The 26,364-nt window shown below is 54.8% G+C and overlaps 10 protein-coding genes across 10 annotated transcripts; 3 read left to right on the top strand and 7 right to left on the bottom strand.

Annotated features, from left to right (window-relative positions):
* Positions 1 to 584: 584 nt before the first annotated feature.
* On the top strand, positions 585 to 3,572 carry PG985_003697 (uncharacterized protein; the record flags this gene model as incomplete). Its single annotated transcript, XM_066823466.1, has 8 exons — positions 585 to 700; positions 850 to 870; positions 1,226 to 1,286; positions 1,342 to 2,299; positions 2,391 to 2,531; positions 2,725 to 3,015; positions 3,095 to 3,340; positions 3,403 to 3,572. 8 exons carry the CDS (start codon positions 585 to 587, stop codon positions 3,570 to 3,572), a joined length of 2,004 nt encoding a protein of 667 aa, XP_066686626.1.
* Positions 3,573 to 3,740: 168 nt separating this feature from the next.
* PG985_003696 (amino acid permease-domain-containing protein) lies at positions 3,741 to 5,536 on the bottom strand (the record flags this gene model as incomplete). Its single annotated transcript, XM_066823465.1, has 6 exons — positions 3,741 to 3,793; positions 3,847 to 3,966; positions 4,019 to 4,098; positions 4,153 to 4,403; positions 4,468 to 4,629; positions 4,682 to 5,536. 6 exons carry the CDS (start codon positions 5,534 to 5,536, stop codon positions 3,741 to 3,743), a joined length of 1,521 nt encoding a protein of 506 aa, XP_066686625.1.
* A 433-nt stretch (positions 5,537 to 5,969) lies between these two features.
* Positions 5,970 to 8,002, bottom strand: PG985_003695 (amino-acid permease; the record flags this gene model as incomplete). Its single annotated transcript, XM_066823464.1, has 6 exons — positions 5,970 to 6,598; positions 6,646 to 6,894; positions 6,972 to 7,173; positions 7,226 to 7,376; positions 7,446 to 7,629; positions 7,852 to 8,002. The coding sequence occupies 6 exons, from the start codon at positions 8,000 to 8,002 to the stop codon at positions 5,970 to 5,972; spliced, it is 1,566 nt and encodes a 521-aa protein (XP_066686624.1).
* Positions 8,003 to 8,495: 493 nt separating this feature from the next.
* Positions 8,496 to 9,654, bottom strand: PG985_003694 (uncharacterized protein; the record flags this gene model as incomplete). Its single annotated transcript, XM_066823463.1, has 2 exons — positions 8,496 to 9,298; positions 9,360 to 9,654. 2 exons carry the CDS (start codon positions 9,652 to 9,654, stop codon positions 8,496 to 8,498), a joined length of 1,098 nt encoding a protein of 365 aa, XP_066686623.1.
* Positions 9,655 to 10,265: 611 nt separating this feature from the next.
* Positions 10,266 to 11,610, top strand: PG985_003693 (uncharacterized protein; the record flags this gene model as incomplete). The annotated part of the gene is made up of 5 exons (XM_066823462.1): positions 10,266 to 10,328; positions 10,385 to 10,564; positions 10,623 to 10,746; positions 10,806 to 11,323; positions 11,467 to 11,610. The coding sequence occupies 5 exons, from the start codon at positions 10,266 to 10,268 to the stop codon at positions 11,608 to 11,610; spliced, it is 1,029 nt and encodes a 342-aa protein (XP_066686622.1).
* A 736-nt stretch (positions 11,611 to 12,346) lies between these two features.
* Positions 12,347 to 14,473, bottom strand: PG985_003692 (uncharacterized protein; the record flags this gene model as incomplete). The annotated part of the gene is made up of 4 exons (XM_066823461.1): positions 12,347 to 12,965; positions 13,078 to 13,892; positions 13,992 to 14,335; positions 14,413 to 14,473. The coding sequence occupies 4 exons, from the start codon at positions 14,471 to 14,473 to the stop codon at positions 12,347 to 12,349; spliced, it is 1,839 nt and encodes a 612-aa protein (XP_066686621.1).
* Positions 14,474 to 16,227: 1,754 nt separating this feature from the next.
* On the top strand, positions 16,228 to 18,363 carry PG985_003691 (uncharacterized protein; the record flags this gene model as incomplete). The annotated part of the gene is made up of 1 exon (XM_066823460.1): positions 16,228 to 18,363. The coding sequence occupies one exon, from the start codon at positions 16,228 to 16,230 to the stop codon at positions 18,361 to 18,363; it is 2,136 nt and encodes a 711-aa protein (XP_066686620.1).
* A 156-nt stretch (positions 18,364 to 18,519) lies between these two features.
* Positions 18,520 to 19,755, bottom strand: PG985_003690 (uncharacterized protein; the record flags this gene model as incomplete). The annotated part of the gene is made up of 1 exon (XM_066823459.1): positions 18,520 to 19,755. One exon carries the CDS (start codon positions 19,753 to 19,755, stop codon positions 18,520 to 18,522), a length of 1,236 nt encoding a protein of 411 aa, XP_066686619.1.
* Positions 19,756 to 20,098: 343 nt separating this feature from the next.
* Positions 20,099 to 21,199, bottom strand: PG985_003689 (uncharacterized protein; the record flags this gene model as incomplete). Its single annotated transcript, XM_066823458.1, has 1 exon — positions 20,099 to 21,199. The coding sequence occupies one exon, from the start codon at positions 21,197 to 21,199 to the stop codon at positions 20,099 to 20,101; it is 1,101 nt and encodes a 366-aa protein (XP_066686618.1).
* Positions 21,200 to 22,842: 1,643 nt separating this feature from the next.
* PG985_003688 (uncharacterized protein) lies at positions 22,843 to 23,612 on the bottom strand (the record flags this gene model as incomplete). The annotated part of the gene is made up of 2 exons (XM_066823457.1): positions 22,843 to 23,285; positions 23,360 to 23,612. The coding sequence occupies 2 exons, from the start codon at positions 23,610 to 23,612 to the stop codon at positions 22,843 to 22,845; spliced, it is 696 nt and encodes a 231-aa protein (XP_066686617.1).
* Positions 23,613 to 26,364: the final 2,752 nt, after the last annotated feature.

Raw genomic sequence — 26,364 nt, 5'->3', positions numbered from 1 at the left:
GCTGGCTCTCAGTCATGGGTTCATCGGCGTCTTTCGCGACACTGAGGGAGGAAGCCCGGCGCCTATATGCTTTGTGTTTTTGGGAGATCGAAGTACCAGGGCAGCTGAAAAAGCTCGAAACATGCCTTCGCAAAGTCCTCGGTCTCCTTACCAAGGCCCAACAACATTTCATTCTTCATGTTCTTTCCGAGCTGGAGATCCAGTTAATCGATAACAATATACTTCATGGCCTGTCTGAGACCTTCGACCTGATTCATAGGGTCTTACTACAATGGATAAGCGACACGCGCAAACTGGAACCAGTATCGTCTGAAGAATCCAAACGACATATCAAAGAGTTATTGCCCATACGGGAGATTATTCAAGGAGCAGAAGAAGGACTTTCTCTTTACATCCATCTATTGGAAAGGGGGCTCTTAGGTTATGGGTAAGTAGTAAATGGTCGCGTGTTCTGCTGCCCGTCCAGGCAATCAGCTAATCAATCCTTCGCATACCCAAAGTAGTGTCGAGCAACAATCATCCCACGACCAGTCGAATCTGTCAGGGGCACGACTACGGGAAATGATCGAAGATTCATTGCAAGGATGGTCTTCGACCCCACCTCCCCAGCGACACCCAAGATTTCACCACCTCCGCAAACACTACGATGTAAACGAATACGGCCGACTCGTGCACGACAAATTGAAGCTCAAGATGCGGAGTGCGTTAAGAGAAGGGAATGAACCACGGCTCGCCTCGAGGACACGGGTTCAACTGGCCGCATACTGGGCCACAAAGGTGCGTTACCGCCGACGGATACGATCTAGGAGCTCTGGCGGTCTAACACACCCGATACTATCTCAGTTCCAGGAATCACTACAAAGTACACCTGTAAGTGTTGTCCTATATCGGGTTGATGCATCAGGTCTCTGGGCCATTATTGACAGAGTCTCCAACCAGATACCGACAGATGAGCACGAGATCCATGGGCGTTTCTCGCAAGCATATCTGGATCTAGTAAAGACGGCCATGTTACTCAGTTCAATGCTAGAAGAAAGGCACGAGACCCCAACGAATGCTTTTGACATCTGCTTGTCGCGTTTGGGAAGTGTACGTCTCATCATGTTTGTTTTCTCTTTCTTGCGTATCCCAGCTGACGCCAGTAGGACTCCATGCGGAATTTGCTGCGGTTTCGGCACAAGATTTTCGATGTTCCTGACTATGACCTGCTGGATCAATGCAACAGTACGATGTCCATTTCAATCTCAACCAAGGATGCGCGTAAAGCATCTACCGACACGACCATGGTATGATTTTACCACCCTCCTTTTGGTGTCGGTCTAACAACGGGGAACGGTCTAGACATCCTCCTCATACCCCTTGTCCGCGAATTTCAGTTACAGCGAGTTACGAAGGAGTAGCGACCATGTCGCTCCGGTGCCATTGGAGACTCATCATGCCGCGGTCTCTCCCGATGAGCTGGTGCAATCTCCCCGGTCAATGCATCAGATGGAGAGACCCGAGGAAACGCAACATGCGGCTGTGCCGGACCTGGACTTGTCGTCCGCGAAAGCTGAAGGCTCAGGTTCCGAACTCCTTTCTAGAGGAGCACCAATGGTTCAAGAAAAGGAACATTGCGACCTTGCTAGTATGCCTCCGATGACCCATCAACGTGGCGACTCTGCGCCAAGTCCATCCCCATCCAGCATGGCAAGTCGCAACATGAGTCTCCCCATTAAGCGGACTACGTCGCCTATGTGGAGAGACGAACACAATGCAAGAGAGGGCCGGTACCAGGGTGTACAACCAGGGTCCCCTTTTGCTCAACCGTCTGGAAACCAAGTGGTAGGAAACCGAAGCACAAATCAACGGGCGCACACCTTGAATACCTGGGGGCTGCATGGGCCAACGCCTACACGACATTCCGAAGCTTCAGTCCCATGGGACCCCGATTCTGTAGGCCGACCACTCGCGGACCAGTCATCGGGACTCCTTGTTACAGCCAGGGAATCAGGCACGGCAACCTCTGGCGATGTAGAAGCAGAGGATGGGGAAGAAGAGCTCTTCAATGAGAACGTCCCAAGTGGTTCACCTCCAAAGCCCTTCGATAGGTCAGTTCCCAACAGCTCTGCGCCAACTCATATCGCAGCACTAACTACGAGCTGGGCCATCCTCCACAGTGACATCGTCGCCATCGGGCCAAACTCCAAAGACTTTCAAAGCTACTCCATGTCCTGCAAGTTGCGCGTATTCAAGCATAAGTTGGACGAAGGTATCCGCATCCGCACCGACAGGAATGGCGTGATACGCGGTGATCGCTGTAAGCATTGTTCCGTCGCCCATTTTCATATGTACCTTTCTGGTGTTCAGTAAGCAATGCTAATTGAGAATGCTCATGAATACGCGAGTAGTCGAGAAGAATGCGGAGTTGATGCCTCGTTACGCCTCTGCCGATGACGAAGCTACTGAAGGCGCTGAGATATACATGCGCTGCAGAGGGACACAAAAGGGGTTGAAGTACAAGTTTCTCAAGACCAAAAGTGGAACCAGCGGTAAGTGAGAAGAGTTCCACTGCTCTTGACATTCATTCACTTCGCCCAAGGTGGGTGGGTAGGAGCCCCGAGCTAACGCCATGCTTCCGTCAACAGCTCTGTACGGGTTTCAGGGCGCCATGCTCGGCATGGCGTTCCTTGACGAGTTCCAGTGAGTGAAGTCCCTGTCCATGCATGTGCAGACCATGTTTAGCTGACCAGTTGGATCTCACAAGAGTTCTGGGGGCTGTCCTCAAGAGGAGCAAATCAGACGAAGCCCTCAGATACCCCAGATTGCAATTCTGGTCTGACAGCAACCACGAGGCGGACTCCCAGTCATCTTCAGACGGCACCAGGAGTTCCCACCGAAGCTCGATACTGCAAAAGACCATTTCCCCCATGGATGCGTCTTTGGAGAAGCTCGAGAGGGTCAAGAGGACACTGAACTGTACAAGGCTATTCGTCTTCACCAAGGGTCAACAGCCAGCCATATACGTACTTATTGGTAAGCCAGCGCTTCTATTTCTACTTTTCACCCCGTCATTTATGCTGCTTCGTTGATTCTAATGAATATTCCCCGGCAGTGGATGAGACGACGGTGACGTGCGTATTGCCACCCCCGAAGCTGTCGTTCCGACCAAAGAGCCCGGAGAAACACATCTTATGCATTGTCCCGCATAAGTCTTCAGGAGAGACCAGAATTCGACTTCGTAAGATCTCGGACGGGGCTGGCATACCCCTGAACTTGGACGGTCTACTATACAAGGATCTCGGTGGGCCAGAATTCGTGGAGTACAAGCAGCTACAGCTTGAATTCCACACAAAGGAAGGTGAGTGGCGCTTCCAATCTGTCAACCACTGATATAGGGGCTTACCAGGAAAGTATATCCAGGGCGAGAGTCCTTCCAGCAGGATTTCAACGAATTCAGAGAGGCGTGGTGCGCCCGTCTAGAGGCGCCTCGGAGAGAGATGGATGTCCAAAGGGATCCTCGATTCAGGATCAAAACATCCGTGGAGAATAACAAGACTTTCAAGGCCCCGGTTTTCGATGCGATAAAATGACATATTGGTTTCGGGAGTTCCAGTGACCAAGAACGCTAGGAGGCGACTTAAGGGAGGAGGATAGGTTGATGATGATGCATTTGGCAAGGCAGTAGAGAATTGCATTGTTCTGCGAAGATACCCCTGAGATTGACCATCATTATCGACTAATACCATTGATAGCTTGATTTAACCCGATAGATAATGTAGGATAGTGTAATAGTTGACATCAATGCAATGCCCTGCACATAATTACTGAGTGCGCCTTTGATTACTACTAGACCTGCGCACAGACTGAAGATGATGGGATTCCAAGATCCAGTTCGATATGGAGAAATGCCCTCGGTGTTTTGACGACTCCGCAGGACAAATACTCCCAGAATTGTGAAGAAGAAAAAGAAGTACTCCACAATACCTATCGCACGGTTATTATGGAGGCAAGTAAGTCAGTGTGCAGGGAATGCTACCTTTGAATGCGACCAACTGGGTGAATGTACCCATACAGAAGAACACGGAGGCTAGTGCCGAGTTCATGATCATGGCGATACTTCACCAACTTAGTCAGTGACTCGTGAATTGGTGTTACTTGGTATCAACTCACGTCGGTACTTTGCATTGCGACGGCTCTGCATTGTCGGGCCGGGCCGGGCCTCGTCGCCTCGATGGTCGCTGCCAGGGCCACTGCAATGGGCGTGTTTCAAATACCGGCGGCAGATAGGCACGCCGGCTGGCGGCCACGCAAAGAGTGGCTGTGGCATATACGTTCGCGTTGAGTGCGCCAATACACGATGCAGCGATCATCAAAGAGACCACCACCACGGCCGGAGTTCCTAGTAGAACCTGGGCGAATACCTGCGTCGCATAATAAGGCACGTCTAGTCAATATGTGTGACGGCATCATTTGGTGATCACGTACCACAACTGGGGTCGATGTAGCCCTGATAACATCCAGGGGAAGCACCATGTACAGCGAGATGTTAACCAGGGCAAAGCCCACCGTCACGATGGAGATTGCCGCTGTCAACGCACGAGGCAAGTCCCTCTTAGGGTTCTGCATATCTCCAAGGAAGAACCCGATCTGGCTCTAACTTAGTAAAGTCGAATAGCGGTATCGATTATATCTAACTCACTGTTTCCCAGCCGGCATAGCAAAAGAGCGCTGCAAACAAGGCGTCGTCAAGGGTCTTCAGTGAGGCCGTGGGTTGATCATCTGGAGGAGTAACATCGGGTGTGGCCCACGTGACGCGTCCACTTTTGTCGGGGCCATACATCTTTCCCCAGATGGCCGCGCCAAAGCCGACGATGGTGATGCCAATCAACGTGGCGAGTTTGAGGAACATAAAAGCCCCCGCGATGCTGGGACCCGTCCGTGCACCCGTGCAATTGGCATAAGTGATAATCCAAAGCCCGGCGAGACCAACAGCTTTCGTGGCGAGCCAAGGCGCAGCGACGTGACTGTCAGCGGGCAAGAATGCGCGACAGATGTAGTCGGCAAATATGCCGGTGATGAGAGCCATAGACGCGGGGCGCGATATGCCTATCCATGACCAGGTGAAGGCGCAGGCGGCAAAGTCGCCGTAGCACTCTCGTAGATACTCCTGGATGCCGCCGTTGAGCGGGACCTGGAGGCCCAGCTCGATGACGGATGCAGCGCCGGTCCAGACCAGGAGCCCCGCAAGTACCCATACGCTGACGCCTGCTACAGCAGACGGAACGTGGAGCGTGACTTGACTCGGTGCGGCAAAGATCCCAGATCCGACCTGGAGGCCGATGACGAGAGCAAGCCCGTCTAAGAGACTCAATTTACCTTCATCTGGTCGTGGGGTTGGACGGTCAGGATAAAGCAGCTCAGTATTGGGATTCCAATTTTCGTTAGCCTCGGTGTCGGCGCTTGAGCGGCCCTGGCTCTGCAGGTCGTCTGCCTCTAAAGAATGAGGCGCGCCATCTTCCTCTACTGGGTGCGCGCTTGAAGAAGTCACGGCCATGGGCTGATTGGTTTGATAAAGGGACATCGAAACCCAACTCAGAATTGTAAAGCCGAATGTATAACGGGTTGCTCTAAGGATAGATTACATAAGTACACAGTTGTATTGAGAGAAGACAGATGTCCACTGTTGTTGGTTTTTGGTTGGGTTTTAGGGGACTTGCAAGCGACGGAGCCACGCCTGAGCAAACAACCTGTTAAAACCCACACACCACACCCTTCTAACCCACCTGCTAGCGGTCCCAAGCTGCAGACATGGGCCAGACGGGGCATAATCCCCACTAAACACTAGCAAATAACCTGCGAACTTGTCGGATAGACTTCAATTGATTCAACTAGAAAACCGACACAGCAGGTTGAAGACTCAATGCTAGAGTATACCTCTTACTGCCTACAATTAATTATATTTTCGACTGGTCTAGAGTCTGATATGACTACTTTCTTCTCCCCGAGTCCAAATCCATGGTCTTTGGCGTAACGAGCTTGGTCTTCTTGAACATCTTCCACCAAACCACGTTAATTACAAAGACAGGGATCCCAACATAGCTCGTGACAAACTTGTCTACCTGGAATGTCGGCATGAAGGCCGCAAAGCCATTAAAGACCATTACCACCAAGACCAGGAATAAGGCAACGTAGGCACCCCAAGGCAGCAAAGGATTACGGTAGGGCATGGAGTGGCGGGGTATTTTTTGTGTAACCATACCACGCTGCATGGCAAGATAGCTTGCAAGAACTGACACCCAGTTGAGAAGGCCAAAGATGGTCACCAGGCTTACAAAGTAGCCAAAGACCGTCGCAGCGCTCTTGGCTACGTTCATGAAACCGAGAGCAATAAAACACGATGCCAGCGCAACGGCGGCAATCGGAACACCGCGCGCACTGGTTCTCTGGAAAACCCGTGGAGCTTGGTCATCTTTGGCCAGAGCCCATGCCGAGCGCGACGCAAGATATATGTCCGAGTTGGCTGCCGAGATGGTGAAGACTAGCAGGAGTGCATTGACAGCATCCCCAAGCCCAGTGATGCCAGCACTGCTAGCGGCCACGACGAAGGGAGAAGCAGCTATATTCATTCATCTTTATGTCAGTGCTGGGACATGCCAGGCTTACAGGGAATGCTTCCTTGCTTACCACCTGTCGCCTTGCCTTTGGTTGCCTCCAGAAGAGCCTTGCTAGTGTAGGGAACGCTCATCCCTAAAACGAGAACGCCGGCAATGTAAAAGAAGCATATGCGCAGCAGCGTTTGCCGAACAGCTCGGGGAACATTCTTACGGGGGTCGGGCGTTTCTCCAAACGCCACCCCCACCAACTCGGTCCCCATGTAGGCGAACGTCGCCTGCACAATAGAAGCCCAGACACCTACACATAGTGTTAGGTACTCTTAGATCCAATGCCACGTCCGAAGCAATCTGAACTTGCTGAACGGTTCCACTCACCGAGAAATCGCCCAAGAGATCCGTCGGCCAAGTATTCGGCAAATGCCCCGGGCGTTTGCCAATAGTAGAAGCCGGTACGGGAGTGGTTTGGACCGCCACCCAGCGCGATGATGAGGCAAAGAAGTATGCACATCACAATGACGAGAGCTTTAACTAGAGACATCCAAAACTCGACTTCACCAAATATACTGACGTGGATCAGCTGTTCCTCGTCAGTGTGACATGCGTAGGAGCAGCTAGGACGATAAACTTACATTCAATATGATGATGCATGCGCCAAATACGACAATCCAGACCGAGATGTTGATATCGGGCCGCCAGAATTGTAGGAGGATCCCGGTGGCAGTTAAGTTGTTTGGTATCGCGATCGCATATTTGAAGAAGTAGTTCCACCCGGTGGCAAACCTGGTTCGGGATGCTGCTTATTAGTAGGATATCAACACCCAATTATAGGGGAAACCCCTGGATACGAACCCTACTGCCGGATCGATGAAGCGACTGGCGTATCCGGAAAAGCTCTTCTTGTGTGGCAAGAAGGCACCCATCTCACCAAGCGCGACCATGACAATGTAAACCACGAAGCCCATGACAAGATAAGCGATCAAGAGGGATGCCGGTCCGCCGTGAGCGAGCGCACTCCCTGTGCCCAGAATAAGCCCTGTGTAACTTCGAGCGTCAGCTAGAGTCGACTTGCTACCGCAGCCTGGTTGCAAGCTGACCTGTCCCAATCGCACCAGCAATTGACATCTAGGTGGTTCATTAGCGACACACACTGCTATTGATTCATTGGGTTACTCGCCATGTCTACGAAAAAGTTTTAGCACGCGTCACGTCGTCAAAGGATTAGACAACAATCGAAAACAAAAAGGGGGAGACTCACTAAGCTGTCGTGGCTTCATCTCACGATGTAAATCGCCATGAGCCTCATCGAAGGTATGCCCCGAAATGGGGCTCTCAACTATGGAAGTAACATCGACATTTGGAGGTGCGGGAGTCCGACCATTGCTCCTGTGGAAACGACTGATTCCCATCCTGAAGCTGACCTTGATGCAGCAATTTCGTCAACGACTGAGGGAATTCAGCGACTAATGGATTTCAAAAGAAAGAGGACGCAATTAGGAGTGTTTTTGTGCAAAGGGAGTCTTCCCTTGGTGTCCAAACCTTTCCGACCATCCTTTTCTCATTACTCTCGATCACACTTTACCCCGTGCCCCCTTTCGAGGCTGTGATACCTGTGTTGATAAATACAGGGTACATACTCCTGCAATGCGAGGTACTTCGCTTCTTATCTTGTGTAACGTGAATTGCCATTTTTTTACGAGCCGCTTGCATGGAAATCGGGCGTCCAAGTGCGGGGGTTGCTTTCTCAGTGACCATTCACACTTTGATTGCCGAAGGACAAGTCACATCTGACGCCACTGGTGAGTTGGGTTTTGATCAGACTATGTGTGCTACATTCCGTCTGGAGCCCATGCACCATCAAATTCCAAATTCCAAATCCCAAACGTGTGTGTTTGCAGAGCCTCATCCTTCGATGACGTTCACATGATGCGCGACGATCCGCAAGAGTGCATCCACCGAGATGTTTCCTCCTGTTAGAACAATGCCGATCCTCCTAAGGCCGCCCTTATCTCTGGCCAAACATTCGTGGAAGCCGGGGCTGTGCAGCACGGCTGCGAGCGCCACCGCTGCGCTGGGCTCTATCACCATCTTCAGCTCTGTGAGCGCCAAGAGCACCGCTTCGCGGATTTGCTCCTCGGTTGCGGTGTAAACGCCGTCGACGTATTCACTCCTGCGTAGGAGCTCGAAGTACTCTCGCCCAACGGGGACGCGGAGCCCGTCTGCCACGGTCGAGGTGGAGATACTCTCGACCCGTCTTCCCCATGCACGTCCCTGCCCAAGACAAGGGCCGCCCTCCTCTGGCTCTGCGCCGTACACCCTGAGTCGGGTCCCAGCGCCGACAATTGAGGCTCCGGTGAGTAGTCCCCCACCTCCACTGGACATGATGACCCCGTCCAACCCTTCCCCGCCAAGCCCCTTGACTTGTTCCTCGAATTCGAGTATGGTGGTGCCTTGACCGAGTGCAATGTCTGGGTTATCCGAGGGCGGGACCAGTAGCGCCCCCGTATTCTTGTGAATCTCAGCTGCCTTCTCCTCTCGGTCTTCTGGTCTGTTGCCTGTCGTAACTATGTTGATGCCCAACCGTCTGAGAGCCTCGAATTTGCTGGTGGGCGAGTTGCGAGACATGACCACGGAGACGGGGATCGGCAATTTCCTTTCCTTTGAGACCAGCTGAGCCGCCATTCCTAGCGCCCGCGCATGGTTGCCTGCATCCTTTGGTAAGCTGAATGTACAGAGTACAGGGTACATCGGTGGGTTGCATCTCACCCGTGCTATAGGTGACCAAACCGCTGCTGAGATCTGCATTGGTCTCGGCTAGTTTCGCGAGGCAATGCAGAGCGCCCCGAAACTTGAACGAGCCCCCTTGCTGGAGGTTTTCGCATTTGAAAAACAGTTGCACGTCGTGATCCTGACTCTTGGGATGAAACTTCGTCAGTGAAGACTGAAGCGCTCTGGAAAGGGCCGGTGAAGTGACCACTGGGGTCCTATTCACCATCTTTCCAATTCGGGCGCGAGCTTGCTCAACAGATGCCACCGTGAGCGAAGCCAGTCTTCGAGCCATAGTGTGAGCCATTGGAGCGCAGGAACTGAATGTTCGTTCATAAGTCCGCATCCAGATCCATACAGTGTTTCTGTTGCGGTATCTCCCTGATTATATGTTCATTCTCCAGACCAACTATCAGTTGGGACTATACGTATATCAGTGAGCAGGCCCAATTTGAGCCGCATTTCTCATTATGTCCACGGACAAAGTACAGGTGTACCATGAGGTGTTACACCTTGAAAACGTGCACAGGTAGCCTGCTTCTTTCACCTGCGACCCCCACACAACACGTCATGTTCTACTCAGTATGGCTACCATTTTCTCGATATCATTTACAGCCTGATTCCTGAATGTCTCGAGAGAAGCGTAACAAGGCAGGCGATTGGGTTGTAGCCTGATGACCCCCAGTCATCTTCTCTTTTCAGGTCCAACACTGGCTTCCTGGGTGCAGGTTCACCAATGTAAGGGTGTGTTGGCATGGGTTGCTCTACAACCCTACTCCGTAACCATGTATTTAACTGCTGGATGTTCAGATGTTCAAACAACATATGGATTTCGAGCCGCTTTCCCCCTACTTCACTTCACTCTTCCTGACTTTGTTCACTTGGTCATAGTCTAACTTAATCACCATGCCCACCAAGCCTATCTTCATGGTGGCCCATCCTCGGTCATGCTCCACGGCATTTGAAAGGGTAAGTAAAAGTATCTAATCCCTAAATAGGCGGGCTGGCGGCTAAGAAGCAAAAAGATGTTCTTAACTCAAGCAGATCAAATCGAGTGTATACATGAACCATTCTGTGACGCTTACCACTTCGGTCCAGAGAGACTCAGTGAGAGATTTGAGGACGAAGGCGTGAGAGCTGAGAGTGGATATAGTCAATCTACATACCAGACAGTGTTGGATAACATCCAAGCAGCAAGCACCCAGGTAGGCTTCTTGGTACCTCCGAGAACGACCACAATCATCTAAACTTGCTTTCTCGCAGGGAAAGCGGACATTCATCAAAGACATGGCGAAGAGCTTGATGCCACCGCTTGGAAAGCCCGTCGCCGATCTTTGTCCCCCGTCGCTACGGCACCTCGTCAGGATGTCAAATGGTTCTGCAAGCAGTGAGTTGCACAGGTTATCCTTGTTCGAGACAGATGCTGACAAAGGATGGGAGGTTCAGGGATCTCGAACCCAACTGTCTTGCCGGAAGAGATTCTCCGCGGCTACCACTTTACTTTCCTCATCCGCCATCCCCGATTCAGCATCCCAAGCCTGTACAAAATCTCCACCCCTCCCGGCTCAGACACTACGGGCTGGCATGGCTTTCACTCAGACGATGCTGGATACCGGGAGTTGCGGATCTTGTTTGACTACCTTAAGTCCACGAGGCAAATTGGTCCTGTCGTAGCTTCTGGAACCAGTAGACCAATCGATCAAGGGGACTGCGCCCCCGAGGACTCCTACGAGGCCCGCCCGGATACTAGTGTGGAGATCTGCGTTATCGATGCTGATGATCTCTTGAACGAGCCCCAGAAGGTGTGCCGGGCATACTGCGCATCCGTTGGACTCCAGTTCAACCCATCCATGCTCAGCTGGCAGTCGGCCGACGACCAGAAGAGGGCTCAGGACGCGTTCCAGAAGTCTTGGGCTATCCACGTCGACGCGCTGTCTAGCAAGTCACTCGATCCCAGCAAGAATGTGAGTGCTTCCCCCCTTGTCTTCCACTGGCCGCATGGGTGGGCTTAGCTTTCTCTCCCTGCTTTTCCCCATCTCTCTTTTTCGATTTACATAAGGCTTGCCCAGCGAAACTCGGTTGGCTGGTTCTGTGCTGACATACGAAGGCGACGGAGATGCTGTCAGTAACTGAAGAGAACGCTATGTGGGCACGTAGGTTTGGTGAGGATGGCGCACAGGTGATCAGGCAGCATGTGGACACCAATACGCCCCATTACGATTACCTCAAACAGTTCGCGCTTAAGATATGAATCCGACTAGTGATAGGTGTTGTCCAATGACTTACACATGTTTTTGTTGTTACTGGCAAGAACAACAGGGTCTTATGCAAAACCCGTAGCAGGTTGAGAGTAGATGGGCCCAATGGCGGTCATGAAGTTCCATCACATAAAATAGTCAATATTCTCTTGTCTGGCGGAATACTGGCGTGAGAGCAACATTTGCCTATATGGAAGAATCACTTGACAGGGGACGGTTGTCCGCTTTAGTAGACTATGTTAGACTGGGAATGAAAGGCTGTTAACACTACGCGGCACTTGAACTCTTTTCGTAGCGTAGTCACCTAGGTAGATACGGACCTCACAATAAAAACGACCATTATCAATGATTGATTGGCCGAAGCTTTTCGGACTTTGCTCCGCAGCGGTTTCAGCGAAACTGCGCCATTGTATCACACTCGCCAATCGATGGTCTCTCTGATTTAGCCCCTTATATGTCACTTGCCATGTACTCAGTACACCAGTGTAACTGCCATTCGGCTGACTATTATTTGAATAAAATAGTTTTATTCCCTAAGTATCTCTGTCACACGAGTATCGAATGAGTCCCCGCGCTTGCCATTTTCGGAACCCAGAATAGCGCTTTCTCCTTTCAATGTGTATTTTGAGACAATCGACCACCCATCAGGTTCTATTACGTGATATATGTTACATTTTGGTGTAACATACTCTGTCGTATCCCATCTGGCGTTTCCCGTTGTCACGAAGCCTAGAGCCCCAGCTCCCGAATCAAGATATCCGCCGCCTTCTCCCCAATAGCCATGGCCGTATTCGCCGTATTCGCCGCCACGTTCTCGGGCGCGATACTAAGATCCGCGCATTTCAGGTTCGCCAGCCCGTGGACCCCGAGCCGCGCGTCCACCACGCCGCCCCGGTCCAGCGGCGCCATGGCGCACGTCCCGAGCGAGTGCCACGTCGTCCCGACCTGGCCGCGCACCCACTGCGCGATGACCGCGTCGTCCTCGGGCGTGTAGACGATATCCTCCACCACCTTTCCCTCGCCCTCGTTCTTCCCGCCGGATAAAGGAGAGTCGAGGCTGACCAGCGCGGCCGCCGAGTCGGCCGCGAAGGGCGGGTGCGTCCCCGGCAGCTCGCCGCGGTACATGGACGGCATGCGGCGCGCGAGCTCGCGCTGCTTCTTGTAGACCCAGACGTGCTTCTGGATATCGAGCGGGGAGGAGAGGAAGTCGGTCGCGAAGTCGATGGGGGCGTCAGGGTCCGTGGCCGACCGGATGTGCACGTGGCCGCGCGAGTAGGGGTACACGGTGAAGGTGGTCATGCTGTAGTATTGGGTTGGTGCCATGTCGGGGGTGGGGGGGCCGGGGAAGCTGTGGGTGGGTTAGAGATGGGTGAGTGTCAGTTATTCGGTAGGGGCGGCACGCCAGTTCGGAAAGCAAGGAGCGTGGAAGGGGATGACTTACGCGCTGGCGGGGGGCGAACATAGCCAGAGGCTTGTTCTCGTTATGCTTAAAGTCCCGCTCGTAGGCGGCCTGGAACTCGGGCCCCAGCGCGGCCACCTCGGCGTCGCTGGGCCGCAGCTTGCAGGTGATGTCCTGGGCGTTCCAGCCGAGCATGGGGTCGTTGGCGCGCAGGAGCTCGCCCATGTCCACCCGCCCGGCGATGACGCCGTCGGCCGTCTCGTCCGGTCTCAGGGCCGTCTTGTACGTGTACAGCATCAGGTGGTGGTCCTGGTAGTTGCGCCCGACGCCCGGGAGGTGGGCCACGACGGGCACCTTGGCCGCCTCGAGGATGGACGCGTCGCCCACGCCCGACCGCTCGAGGATCAGCGGGGTGCCGAACGTGCCGGCGGAGAGCACGACCATCTTCTCGGCGCGGAGGCTGCGGACGACGGCGGGGGTTTCTCCCTCCGGACTGAACTTGGGGTTGGCGCGGTACTCGACGCCGACGGCCTTCTGGCCTTCGAAGAGCACCCTTACCACCTGGCTCTGCACCAGCACGTGCAGGTTCGGATTCCCGTCCCCGTTCCCGCCTTCGGCTTTCTTTAGCTTGGGGTGCAGATAGGCGCTCGCCGTGTCGGACCGCACGCCCCCGGCGCTGACGAAGCGCCGCGCCCGCTGGACGCCGTTGTTGCTGTCCAGGTCCTGCAGGTCGACGTGCTCGGGGTAGCCGAGCTGGGCCGCGGCCCGGACGAACTCGTCCTGGGGGCGCTTGGCGATGTAGGGGCCCTCGGACACGGCGATGGGGCCTTTGTCGCCGTGGAGGTTGGTTTTGCCGGGTCCGACGTAGGTTTCGAGCTAATCGAGTGAGTCAGAAAGGGGCTAGCGAATACATACAACACCAGTACATGGGAGCACTGGGTGGATGCTCGGGTAGAGCGGTCGAGTGCAGCCTACCTTTTTCAAGTAAGGAATCATCTCGTCGGCCGACCAGCCCTCGGCCTTCCACGAGTCCCAGTCGTGGCGCTGGGCGCGCGTGTACTGCATCATATTGATCGAGGACCCGCCGCCGAGGATGCCGCCCGCCGGCACGGTAAGCTGGCGGCCGCCGATCTGGGGCTCCGCGCCCCCCGTGTACAGCAGCGTGGTGCCGTTGGCCGGCGACAGGTGCGACATGAACAGGAGCGGGTGGGTGATGGACGGGTCGTCGACGTTGTTGCGGCCGCCCTCGATCACCAGGATCGAGAGGGCCGGGGCGGCTTCGCTCAGGCGGGCGGCGACGATGCAGCCGGCCGTTCCGCCTTTTCGGGTTCAGACAGGATTTCAATTAGTCGGGTACTTAGTCGACGACGGATGAAATGGGCTACATGTTGCTTACCTCCGGCGACGATCACGTCTACCGTCTTGATCTCATCTGGGAGCTGCGTGTAGAGTGGCATTCTCACTCACGACTCTGCAAGCTATGTATGTGGAATTGGAATACGTAAGGCAAGTCGTCTTGATGAAGACGCTGCGGAATTGGACAGTAAAGGAGCATATGCGTTTTTGATATGTTGAATATCAAGAGAGAGGCAGTACTCAATATGCCTACTTATATATGATTTAATGCTGTGATCATCTATCTGACCCCGCAGTGCCACCCGTTCCGTTGGCTGTAAGAACATAGCAACGAAAGCCAGATGTGGCGCCATCTTCGGAGAGATTCGGTCGCGTAAAGCCATCCCTTACGGCGTAGCTGTTCTTGGCCAACGTACGGGTAATTGATTGGTACCCTGCTGCGGCACGGGGAGGGGTACTGCTCGACCCAACTGCATATTGCGAGTTCAGGAGTTCCGCCCGGGCGGCGCACCCCCGGTAAAGGACGCTCCAGTCTTGCTACCGGTCCGGGGCACTTCCCAAAGCTGGGGCCTCCATAGTATGGATTGCAACTCGATTTTCGATCCGGGCTGTTATACCCTAGCTATCTTGTCAGGGGCGTGGATCTCGCTCGGTATACGGCATAACGGCGCGGACGGCTGCACAGGACTTTTGGATGGATCAAGGACTGGGAGAGTGGGACGCTCTTGATCGATTACGATCCTAGCGATCCTAAAGCGCGTGCTGTTGGTTTGTGGTGTTACGGCATTCCTGTGATTAGGGGCATCTTGCCAGCAGCTGTACTGTGCATACGGATCTGCACATGATAGAAAGCTTTCTGGCGGTAGAGGCTATGATAGAGGCAGGAAAACTGTTCATGATGCGAGTCTGCCATCTTTACAGTGGTTCCGTGTATGCCGACATCACTCATCAATGGGGGGTTGGCTGGTCTGGTCGCATCCGATATCATGGTAAGGAAATTCGCGTTGATGCGCTGGTGGGCCGGGTCCATTCACTTTTACTTGGAGAGTGCACTGGGAATTAGCAAATGGACCAACATCAAAGTCCATTTGCTCCCTTACCTTACCTCATTGCCTAACACCCGAACGATCTGTCACTCACAAATGATATAGTTCATTGAAAGATCGTCGGGTCGCTATAGAATCATGTGTTTACTACCTAAATCAGAGAGGCCAATGCAAGTTTGGAAGCTTTTTGCCCTGCCGGCTTCAATTAATTGACGTAGGTTAGTTCTGGACGTATTAGTAGGAGCAAATTGTCACTGTCTCGAAGGTGTCAATGCTTCAATATTAGTGCTGCCGCAGGTGGGGAAGGTCATGGGCCTAGGATGTTCGACTCGGCAGCTCCAACAGCATGATGGAGAAGACCAATCATGCAAGATTGCCGGATCTCGCGAGGAGGACTGACGTGAGTGCCATTTGCCGACAATTCCTTCGCTACTGGCCTTCTTCAATTGACATTTGGTGGGCCTATCATTCATCATTTAATGGACCGACCGTGACCGATGTCACCTCAAGTAAAGACCCGTCTGCCCGTAGCGCCCCAAACTCCAGCGCTGGAGAAATCGTGGATAGCGTGCTGGAGCCCCTAGTCTGCCGCCCTATTTACCGTCTCCCCTTTTCCACTCCACGGTCCTACTTCTTTGACACCAATCGCGCTCTGATACTTTAATTCCAGAGTTCCTCTCGAGGGGCTCATCGAGTTCATTATCATGTTCTTACTTACCTTAGAGAATTGGTCTTCTTTTTGTTTCATTGATTATGCATTCCGGCTTGGGCAACTGAATACGAGACGGCATCACGGATAGTGAAGAAGGATGGGGTCAAGCGAAGAGCACGCCGATGAGCATGCAGCGCCAGCTCCCGCGTTCCATCGGTACAACACGCTGGACTCCGACTACCCGACGACACCAACCAGCGCCACCAAACCGAGCTTCACCTTCGCTGCCGCAGACGCGGGCTTTGCCTCGTCTTCCACGGAATACAAACCGGTCCATCACGGCGGCCTCCCGCCGCGCCCATCTCCTTCGGTATACCACATCGTCTTTCGCTACTGGCAGTGGGAGATCGTGTCGCTCGCCGTGTCCGTGGTGCTGATCGGCGCCATCATCGGCATTCTGTGTCACTACGAGGGGCAGCCGATGCCGCGCTGGCCTTTCAGCATCAACCTCAACACCCTCATCGCTTTGCTGGCCACCATCTTACGCACGACGATGCTGGTGGCCGCCGCCGAGGTCATCAGCCAGGCCAAATGGGACTGGTTCAGCCGGCCGCGGCCCCTGAGCCATCTGAACGACTTTGAGAGCGCGAGCCGGGGCGTGGCCGGCTCCCTCAAGCTGCTCTTCGTCGCGCCGCAGTCGACGCTGGCCATCGTGGCCGCCCTCGTCACCATCTCGTCGCTGGCGATCGGGCCGTTTACCCAGCAGGCCCTCAGGACGGTGGCCTGCCCGCAGGTCCTGGAGGAGGCCAACGCGTCCATCCCGGTGGCGCACTCGATGCCGGGCCGGGCCAAGTATTTCCGCATCGGGGCCGGCCAGTGGGAGGTGGACGTGGACATGAAGGGCGCCATGATCCAGGCCATGACCAACCCCTTCAGCAACGACTCCAAGATTGTGGCCTCGTGCGAGACGGGGAACTGCACCTTTCCTGCTTCGGCCGACGGTATCACGCATTCGTCCATCGCCATGTGCAGTACCTGCTTCGACACCACTTCGCTGATCCGGGAAGAGGTAAACACGACCATCATCAACAACCCCACCAACTATACCCTACCCAACGGGCAGTGGGTGTCGCAGTTTAACGAGGGGGTCTACCTGAACACCCGAGCGGACTGGAACCTTTCGTGGGCCGAGCCGGCGTTCACGGACGAGTATCGCACCGTCGCGCAGGACTCGCTGCTCAACCTGACCGTCCTGTCCTTTACGGACGCGCCGTGCACCAACGACTCGGGCAAGCTGGACTGTCCCCACCAGGCCCAAGCGACGGTCCACGGCACCAACCAGGTCACGGACTACATCGCCACGACCTGCGCCTTCTACCCTTGCATGCAGAACTACCACGCCACGCTGACCCGCGGCGTCCTGGAGGAGCGCGTCGTGTCCTCGGTCCCGGCCCGCAAGAACTGGGTCGAGGCCGGCCTCCCCGCCGGCGGTGCCCTGTTCTCGCCCTACCTGAACCACACCGCCCTCAAGACGCCCTGCCGCCTCGACAACGCCACCTACGACCTCAAAACGAACTGGAGCGGTATCCCCCGCGTCCCCGGCCGCGAGTTTGTTGGTATCAATGTCGACGGCGCCAACTACACGGCCCCCAACGAGTGCCTCTACAAGCTCGAGTCCATCTACGGCCTGGCCATGACGGCCTTCATGGAGCCGCTGCTGGCGGGCGCCTGCACCTTCAACCGGCGGCAGGGCGACCAGCTGTGGTGCGGGGACCGGTGGTGGCTCGCGCCCTTTTATAACCGGGGGGACGCGACTTTTCGGAGCGTGGACCGCCAGTTCCGCGAGTACGCGACGGCCATCACGCACAAGTTCCGGGCCGTGGGCGGGAGCAATTACGATGCCAACGAGGCGGAGACGGCGAGGGGTTCGGTGGTCCGGTCGACGGTCTGCACACACTTCGACTGGCGCTGGCTGCTGCTGCCGATCGGGTTGACGGCCGCGACGGGGGCGCTGCTGGTGAGGATGATTCTGCAGAACTGCCGGGATGACGGGCAGCCTGTGTGGAAGAGCTCGCTGTTCCCGCTGCTGTTTCACGGGTTTCATACGAGTCAGCCGACCACGATGGCGGGGGGGCCCCGGCCCGTCATGAATCTGGATGATATGCGCGGCGAGGCGTCGGTCAAGTTGGCCAAGTTCCGGAGGGGGCACGATGCGGGGTTCGTGGATGTCGGGGAGGCTTCGGGGGCGAGGCCGCGGGATATTGATATGGATGTACTGCTAAGGAATAGATAGGTAATGGCAATGAATAAACACGATCGAGCGCAACCATGGTGGCTTCGGATGCACATTGATGTTGTCATGTCTACTACCCGATGCTTATTGCCAGTTAATCCAGCTAATGGCACACCCATAGATCCTGATATCCCGGCACAGCTTGATCAATACTGACTACGTCAATGTACCGCCGCCGCTCACCCACATCTTCTCCGGCCACTCCGCATCCACCCCCTCATCAAGCAACGCCTGTTGTTCCAACCCCCGCCGCCCTAACAACACCAAATCAAAGAAAACCCGCGCATACGCCCGCCACACCCCGACCAGCCGCTCCCCGCCGATGGGCCCCACGCGCCCGTCCCGCTCGCGCACGCCGGGCACCAGCTCCTTCCAGTACCCGATGTCGCTGAAGTCGTGGTGCAGGGTGCCCTTCAGGTTGACCCAGCGCCAGTAGGCCGTTTTTTGGAGCGAGGCGAACGCGGGCCACGTCGCGTCATTCGGAGCATCTGGATCGGAGCTGGCGCCGTGGCCTTCTTGGCCTAGCATGAGGAAGGGCCGGTGCAGGTCGGATAGGGGGCCGAAAAAGGTGCCGTCTATGTTCATGCCCGCGCGGAACGAAGGGGCGAGGTTGCTGCTGCTGCTGCTTTCGTTGTTCTTACTGTCGTGCTGCTGCTGTTGATCCGCCAGCAGCGTAGCCGCGGCGGAGGAGCCGCCCAAAGAATGCCCGAAGATGCCGATGTGCGTCCGGTTGAGCCGGACCTTGGCCTTGGATTCCAGCGTGGGCAGGTAGTCGGCCAGCGCCAGCGCGTCCCGGACGCGCGCGGCCTGCACCGACAGCGCCATCGCCTCGGTCCACGGGTACAGGATGGGCAGGCCGTAGACGCCCGTGCCGTTCGGGTACCGCACGAACGGCTGCTCGTGGGCGTGGTCCAGGGCCAGTACACTGTAGCCGTGGCTCGCGAGGTCCGCGAGCAGGGCCGTGTAGCACTCGGACGGGGGGCCGCCGCCGCCGGGGCCGAAGAAGAGGGTGGGTGGGATGTGTGAGGGGGAGGAGGAGGAGGAGTAGTCGAGAGGCCTGGCGTCCGGGATCAGTCCGGGTGGTGCGAGAATGGTGGAGAGGTCGCCTGCGGTTAGGTTGTACAATTCTTCGTACAGGGCTGCGGTGGCGGGGTCGAGGTACGGTCTCTTCCGGTCACGGGCCGCTGGCGCTTGCTGGGTGGGGTAGTAGACGGTGACGAGGAACGAGGTGCTGATGTTGTTGGGCCAGACGGGGTCGGCTTCGTTCAGGTAAGGTACGGCATGTTTCTGCAGGCCGACGTGGTACGGGCCCGTCGTCGGCGGGAGGGCGTTGCTTGCTGCCGCTTGATGCCATACGAGCGCGACAGCGGCGCAGAGGTTTAGGGTACGCATCTTGAGGGCTCCTAATCCGACTGCCACAAAAACTTCCGTTTGGAACTTGGACAAGATAGATGTAAGCCGTCTTGCACTTGGAAGAAGGGGTATGAACTATTTTATATCCAAGCCTCATCGCTGGATAGCCCCTGCAATTGGCTAGCCACCCTTCGGAACCTACCTACTAATACACGCGCAACAAGTAAGCACTGGCTCCAAATTGGAAGGTCGGATATGTATGTCATCATTGCTGACCTGGTTACCTGCACCATCTACGATTTCTCTTGGCGGTATAGCAAACGCCGCGACAACGTATGGCATGACGTGAGATTTCGGATTGCGTAGATATCCATACCCGAAATCACGGTTCGAGATCTTCGAGAAACCCAATGATCAGACTCGAAACTCGTCCTGGTTCCTCTACCGGCAGCAAATGCCCAGCGCCCGGTATAGTAACCAGCTTCGCCCCCGGCACCACCCCGCAGACCTCCTTCCGCACCCGCGCCACGGGCTCGACCCGGTCCTCCTCCCCGGCGCACACCAGCACCGGCACGTCGATCGCCTCCGCCCAGGGAGACACGTCCTCCCCCATGGCATAAGCTGGCCAAGCCGCCCGGGCCGCCGCGCTTCCGTGCAGCATGTCGTGCACTAACGCCTCCACGTCAATACCCCCAGCGGCTGAGCGTTCGTCTTCGTCGTCGGACCGAAACTCCTCAGACCCCGCCCGCGCTTTACGGTGTTTATCGGAAAGACCGTGTCGAGTCGAAAGCAGCACGTCGCGCGTCACGAACTCGGCCGCGCCCCAGCTCTCGTACGCCCGCATCTGCTGCTCGCGCATCGCCTCGGGGAGCCGCAGCGGCCGCGCGGGCGCCGGGGCCAGGAGAACCAGACCCCGGATCAGCCTCTCCTCTTGCGTCGAGGTCTGGAGGAGTAGGGAACAGCAGTCGCCCGCGACCATCTGGGCGACCTTGGCGCCCATGGAGTGGCCGACGAGGACCACGTCCCGCAGGCGCAGGTACTGCATTAGCGCCTCGACGTCCGAGGCGAGGCGGGAGATGGAGTGGTTGTAGTAGTGGCTAGACAAGGACGAGGCGGAGCTGCTGCCGCGGTCGTCGTCGTCTGATGAGTCCGAGGACGGGGACGAGGAGGTGGTGGTGGAGGTGGCTTTGGAGCAGGTGCCGCTGAGGGGGCCGGTGGATTTGCCCCAGCCGCGGAAGTCTAGGGCGACGACTTGGGGGCACTGATGAGTGCCGGGGTTGTCATGACGATGATCGTCATCATCACTGTTGTTGTCGTTATTGCCACTGTTGAGAAGGATGTCGAATACGCGGGAGAAGGTCTTGGACGAGCCGCCCCAGAAATGTAAGAAGAGCAGGACCCGGGCGGTCGGGTCGGTGACGTTGGTCAGGTACGAGAGCTCCGTGTCTTCCGAGATGGTGAAGGTCTCTCGATGTAGAGGCATCTTGATCCTATAGCTTCTTTCTTGGCTTGGCAGGAGTCACTGCCGCCACATACACCAATCTGAGTGGCTATATCTGCAGTGACTCTTGGCAACGAATATACTGTAGGATCATGTCGTAGTCTCACTTTATATCTGGGCGTTGAGTCTTGTCCATGATGCTAACTCCGGGGTGCATCGGTGTAAAGAAGGTTCGCGCTTGGGTGATGGCTGTCGCTTAGCTCATGAAGTCATCTGCATGGCTATGTTACATCAACCGGTCTCATAAGCCTCTATCCCATTGGCTACACAAAGTTTCGGTTTCCGTTTCACAATATATGTGGTAGTACTCGGCCTTTGGGTCGTCCGGCTTGGCTACGGGCGATCTCCCGTAGTCAAGTCCTTCCGGCGGGTTGATGGCAGAAGAAAGTCGCATCAAGAAAACCATAGGTTAACGAAGAGGGTAATTAGTCAGACTTATCCACGATCGCCAAGTTGAGTTTACCATTGTTGACTTCGTCTCTGAAGCAAGAATAGATAAATACTGCACCCCCAGTACATCTGGTCATGTTTGACGACTGCGTTTCAGCCTGTTCTATTCAATACCCCGAGTATTCTGGATATTGTGCTCCTGTCTCTTCAAAATTGCACTCGTGCAGACTCTTGATCCCATCCTGAGAGTTTTGCCAAGAGTTGTCATGGCGAACATAGGAAGTAGGTGAGTCAGCGGAGCAGGGGTAGCAAGAAAAGGGTCGGTGCCGACTCTAGCCGCCCATCCCCGTCGCCGAGCCGATATAACGCTAAAAACGCGCCAAATTTTCCATCGATTCACAATCGCCACCTGAGTATTCCAATACTCAGCAGGACCGGTGGCGCAGCGGTAGCGCGTCTGATTCCAGTCCAGAAGGTCATCCGTTCAAATCGGGTCCGGTTCAATCTTTTGCCGTTTTCGCCTCCGATATATACTTCGAGTCTATATCGGGCGCAGAGTTGGTTCTTGCTTTTTGAGAAGGGTCCGCGCTCGCATAATTTGGATGCGACCGTGCTGCGTGCAGTTGTCGAAACATTCCAATCTGAAATGTCGCTGAGGATTACCCTGCATCGCGGATACTTTGCTGCATGCTTGTTTCTATGGCTTCCTAAAACCAGAAGCTTATATTCCACACCATTTTCCCCACCCTACTCGTTTTCACTACCTGCCTAGCGGTTTTCCATTGTTGGTACGGAGTACTGATTTTTGTCCCCTTAGAGATCTGAGGAGCCCCCAAACTGCAAACTCTTGGGTCGCGCACAAGACTCCATCCGATTCCATTTAAGCTTGATCCAACTTCACCCAGCAAGCTTAATTCAACCTCCGGTTTTTCATGTCGGCGATGAGTGATCGTCTTGGCATGTTCGATACGAATCGATCATCTCAAGTCTTGACAAGAACACGGAAACATAGTTTGTCCCTGCTTCGTGAGCATCTCTTAAACTATGTATTCCGCGGGGAACGTCAGTTGGGAGCTATCGAGACTTTCATCAATAGTCTATGTTGATTTCATATCTCATTATCTATGGCCTGAGCTATCTATCTCAATAGTACCACTTCCGACTTCCCCGGTCTATTGCGGCATCACCATGTTCATCATCAGGAACTCCAAAAATGCAGTGTTTGAACGCTAGCTTCAAGGGCCGTACTCGGACCACTTGATAGACGCAACATCTTCATAACAGTTAACCTCATTAGCAAACTCATGGCTCGCCAAGCTCCCCGCAGGCAGCGCAGGCAACTCCGCGCACTGCGGCACCAAGGTGATGGCGACGCAGTCGTCGGGCACGCGCGAGACATTTCCGTAGACCGCGCGCACGGTGATGAAGTTCTTCTGGTAGTACGGCTCCGTCTGGTTGCAGGCCACGTAGGTGCCGGGCGAAGGGGTCCGAAGAATGGGATAGTGCTCCGGGAACTGCGCCAGCTGCACGCCCGCCCCGCCCGTCCCGGCGTTGATGCTGATGCCGTGCAGCCCGCCCTCGTCGGCGGCGTCGGCCACGGCGATGCCGTAGGGGAAGGGCGGGGTGCCGCCGTCGCTTAGGGTGTGGGCTTGGTTGTAGCGGGTTTCTTCCGCGGTGCCTGCGTTACGATGGTGAGCTTTTTTTTTTTTTTTTTTTTTTTACGTCTGACTGCTGGTTCTATAGAGGGCTTACCGTTTTGGTAGAAGATGCGCCCGCTTTCAGAGGAGAGCGCAGCGTCGCTCAGGCCGGCGCCCACGTGGAGGCCGGTGAGGAACCAGCCGTTGACGGGAGGCGTGAAGTCTTTGGACGGGTCGGTGACGTTGGCGACCAGGTTGAAGCCCTTGGATTGCTGGGTGGGCGGGTAGTGAGGGACTACCTGGCGGCTTTCCAGGGGGGCTGCGGCAGCGAGGCCGAGGGCGCTTAGCGATAGTACTGTGCTGAGCATGGTGAATAATGGCAAATATGATGTGTGGTTGTTGCGACTTGACTCTTCGAGGTTGAAGGCAGAGTCTATATATGTATCTATATGTGCAGTGTAATTATGATGCGACGCCCGACCCTGAAGATTCCGACTAAGAAAAGGAGGCGGCTCCCGGCATAATATAGTCAAGCGACTAGTATCGGATCTACAGCGCCTTGTGATGTGGTTCGTGTTCTAGTATGCAGATCTGCGCCGCCAAACGGCTCTCACTAAGCCGCCCTAGCCCAGGCTGCCCCGTATTGGCGCCAAGCTGCGCACGGAATACGAGCCGCCTGTCAGCAAGTTGCATATGTGAGACTACGGCCCCCATGCCCGTGCATGCTGATATGGATGACGTAGTTTGATAGGGCAGCGCCTCAGCTCCGGTCCTCGTATGCTCTTCTGTCATTTTTTTGACCAAATCCTTCCATAACATCAAACCACCTTACAATATTAGGTCGGCCAGAAGTGGTGTGTAAATATATGAACCATCAGACAATCTATGCTTTCGAAAATCCAGGGGGTTGGGGTCCAAGCGAGGCCGAATTTTCCGAGACTCCATTCTGGGCTAGATGTCTGAGCCTAACTGCAAATCGATTCCACTAGCATGAGCCAATGTCTATACCAGACGTGACGTAGCACTGCATATGTGTGTGGCCTGAGGATCCACACTTCTGTTGATTCGCCAACGTCGAACACGGCTTCCTATCCGGGGATTTAGTCGACCGCGAATTCCCCTTTTAGGCAACCTACCCGTACAGCCCAGGACGACCTCAAGTTCGCCGTCCATCCAATCATGTCAGTCTAACTACTTAGTATCAAGTCAGATATATTCATATTTCCTTCACTCCCCTTCCCCCCTTTTCCTATATATAGTAGGGGCAATGGTTTCATATGTGCCTAATAGAAGGATCCATCGTCGTGTCTCGCTCATTGCCTTATCGACTTTGTGGGTACTCTGAAAGCACATATCCCATACTGACTTTTGGACACCACGTTGACTGGTGTAGCGATACTCCGGATTCTTGAAACCGATACAACCTTTGTTCTGCTGGATGTCAGATTCATGGATTGGCGCCCAGATATCTTCTGCTTAAAATGAATGTTTACTTCTATCAACCTGCAAAGCAGTGTTCGTTCTTTCCTTCCTCGATATCTCAGTAGAGCCCAGTAGCCAACCAACTTAGGAGTTGGTTGTGCCTTCCTCGTATGGGACAACATGGCTCGACTCAGTGCAGCAACACTGGCACAGGAGTCCCCAATGACCAGTTGGTTTTGAGACTGCACGAGAATAGGACACTGTCTCCTTCTCAACATTCCGCCTTGACCAGCTTGCCGGGACGAACGCATTTCAGCACTTGAGTATGAAAGAAGTCCACAATTCGCCCAGCCGCGCAGGCCAGGTCCGCTACATCGCCAGACAAACATCGATCACTGGTGGGATCTACTCTGCTTGCATGCATTTGCGCTCACATCAATGAGCTCATAAACAAGCAGACCACCAGCTTCGTTCCCTACCAGGAAGGAAATCAAATATCAAAAACAGCCATAGTGTCAGGGATGGCAAGAAAAAAGAAAAATTGACCCCAGCCGGATTCGAACCGGCGTAGTTCCAGCGCACTTCTATATATTGCGCTGGACGCATTACCACTATGCTATAAGGTCCCTTGTAACGCATGTCTCCCATGGATGAGGAAATATGACACAATTTGTATTTATAAACCCCAACGCAGGTAGTCACGCACAAAGATGGGATGATATGAGTCAACTGGTTGAAACGAGTGGGGAGATACATAGATGGGCGAGGCAAGAGGGCCGCCGTGGCTGAAATGCACATTTTACCGGAAGAGATCCATGAATACGATGGCAATGGTCAGTCTTCGCTTGTTCGTCTGTCCTCTGCTTATATATCCAGACGTTGGGGTTCGTCTTTCGTTCCGGAAACGACGACAGGACCCCGGGGAGACTTGCGTCAGGCAGCTCTTTTGAGTCTGCCGAGATGCTGGAGGTGTAGGGCTGTTCTAGGGGAAAAGAAGGTGGCTTGATCCCTCATATCCAGAGTTCGAAAGTGATTCATTGCGGATTACCAAACTCGAGGCGCATTGCTGGTAAGGTGAAGACTATTGCACTACATCTTGCGAGGCGTCCTATATCTCACACATGTCCCAGAAGGAGTCATCGGCGTGCGAAGGACATCGTGAGATTGGACATAGCAAAACTTTATATAGGCGCTGGGAAATGGGTCGTTTACACTTGATGCCTTAGGCTACATTTGAGAACGTCCAGTCGTACAATTAGAGCTGAGCCGGGTATGACGGCCCACTCGCAGCATCACCACCCTAGTCGTTCAAATTGAAAGTGGGATGGTGCCTGCTTGGCGGGCCGCGGAACCCATCTTTCGACCATCAACTTAAAGAAGCTATTTTGAACGACCCCGACTCACAAAATGGGGTTTCTGTTTGTTGTATGTATGGAATAAGGATGATACGAATCTTTGAACGCTTGCAGAACAGACGCAGGCCAGGGACTAACTACCGGATTTCAAGGAAGCGCAGGTAAGCCGGGGTAGACGCGAGAAAGCCCGAGTGGCCCCTTCGGCGCAACTTCACCGGCGATACTATCTTGTCCAGACCGACCGCTCCAGGCAGCTGCGGAACCGTTGCCGCCAGAAGAAAGTCCAACTACTTTGACATACACATATATGCGCCGTTCGCATGCCTGAGCCAATATTGCTTGT

This window comes from Apiospora marii (genome assembly GCF_038362585.1).
Source record: "Apiospora marii strain CBS 49790 chromosome Unknown utg000003l_segment0_segment0, whole genome shotgun sequence".
NCBI classification, from domain to species: domain Eukaryota; kingdom Fungi; phylum Ascomycota; class Sordariomycetes; order Amphisphaeriales; family Apiosporaceae; genus Apiospora; species Apiospora marii.
This window is presented reverse-complemented; position numbering and strand designations above follow the sequence as displayed.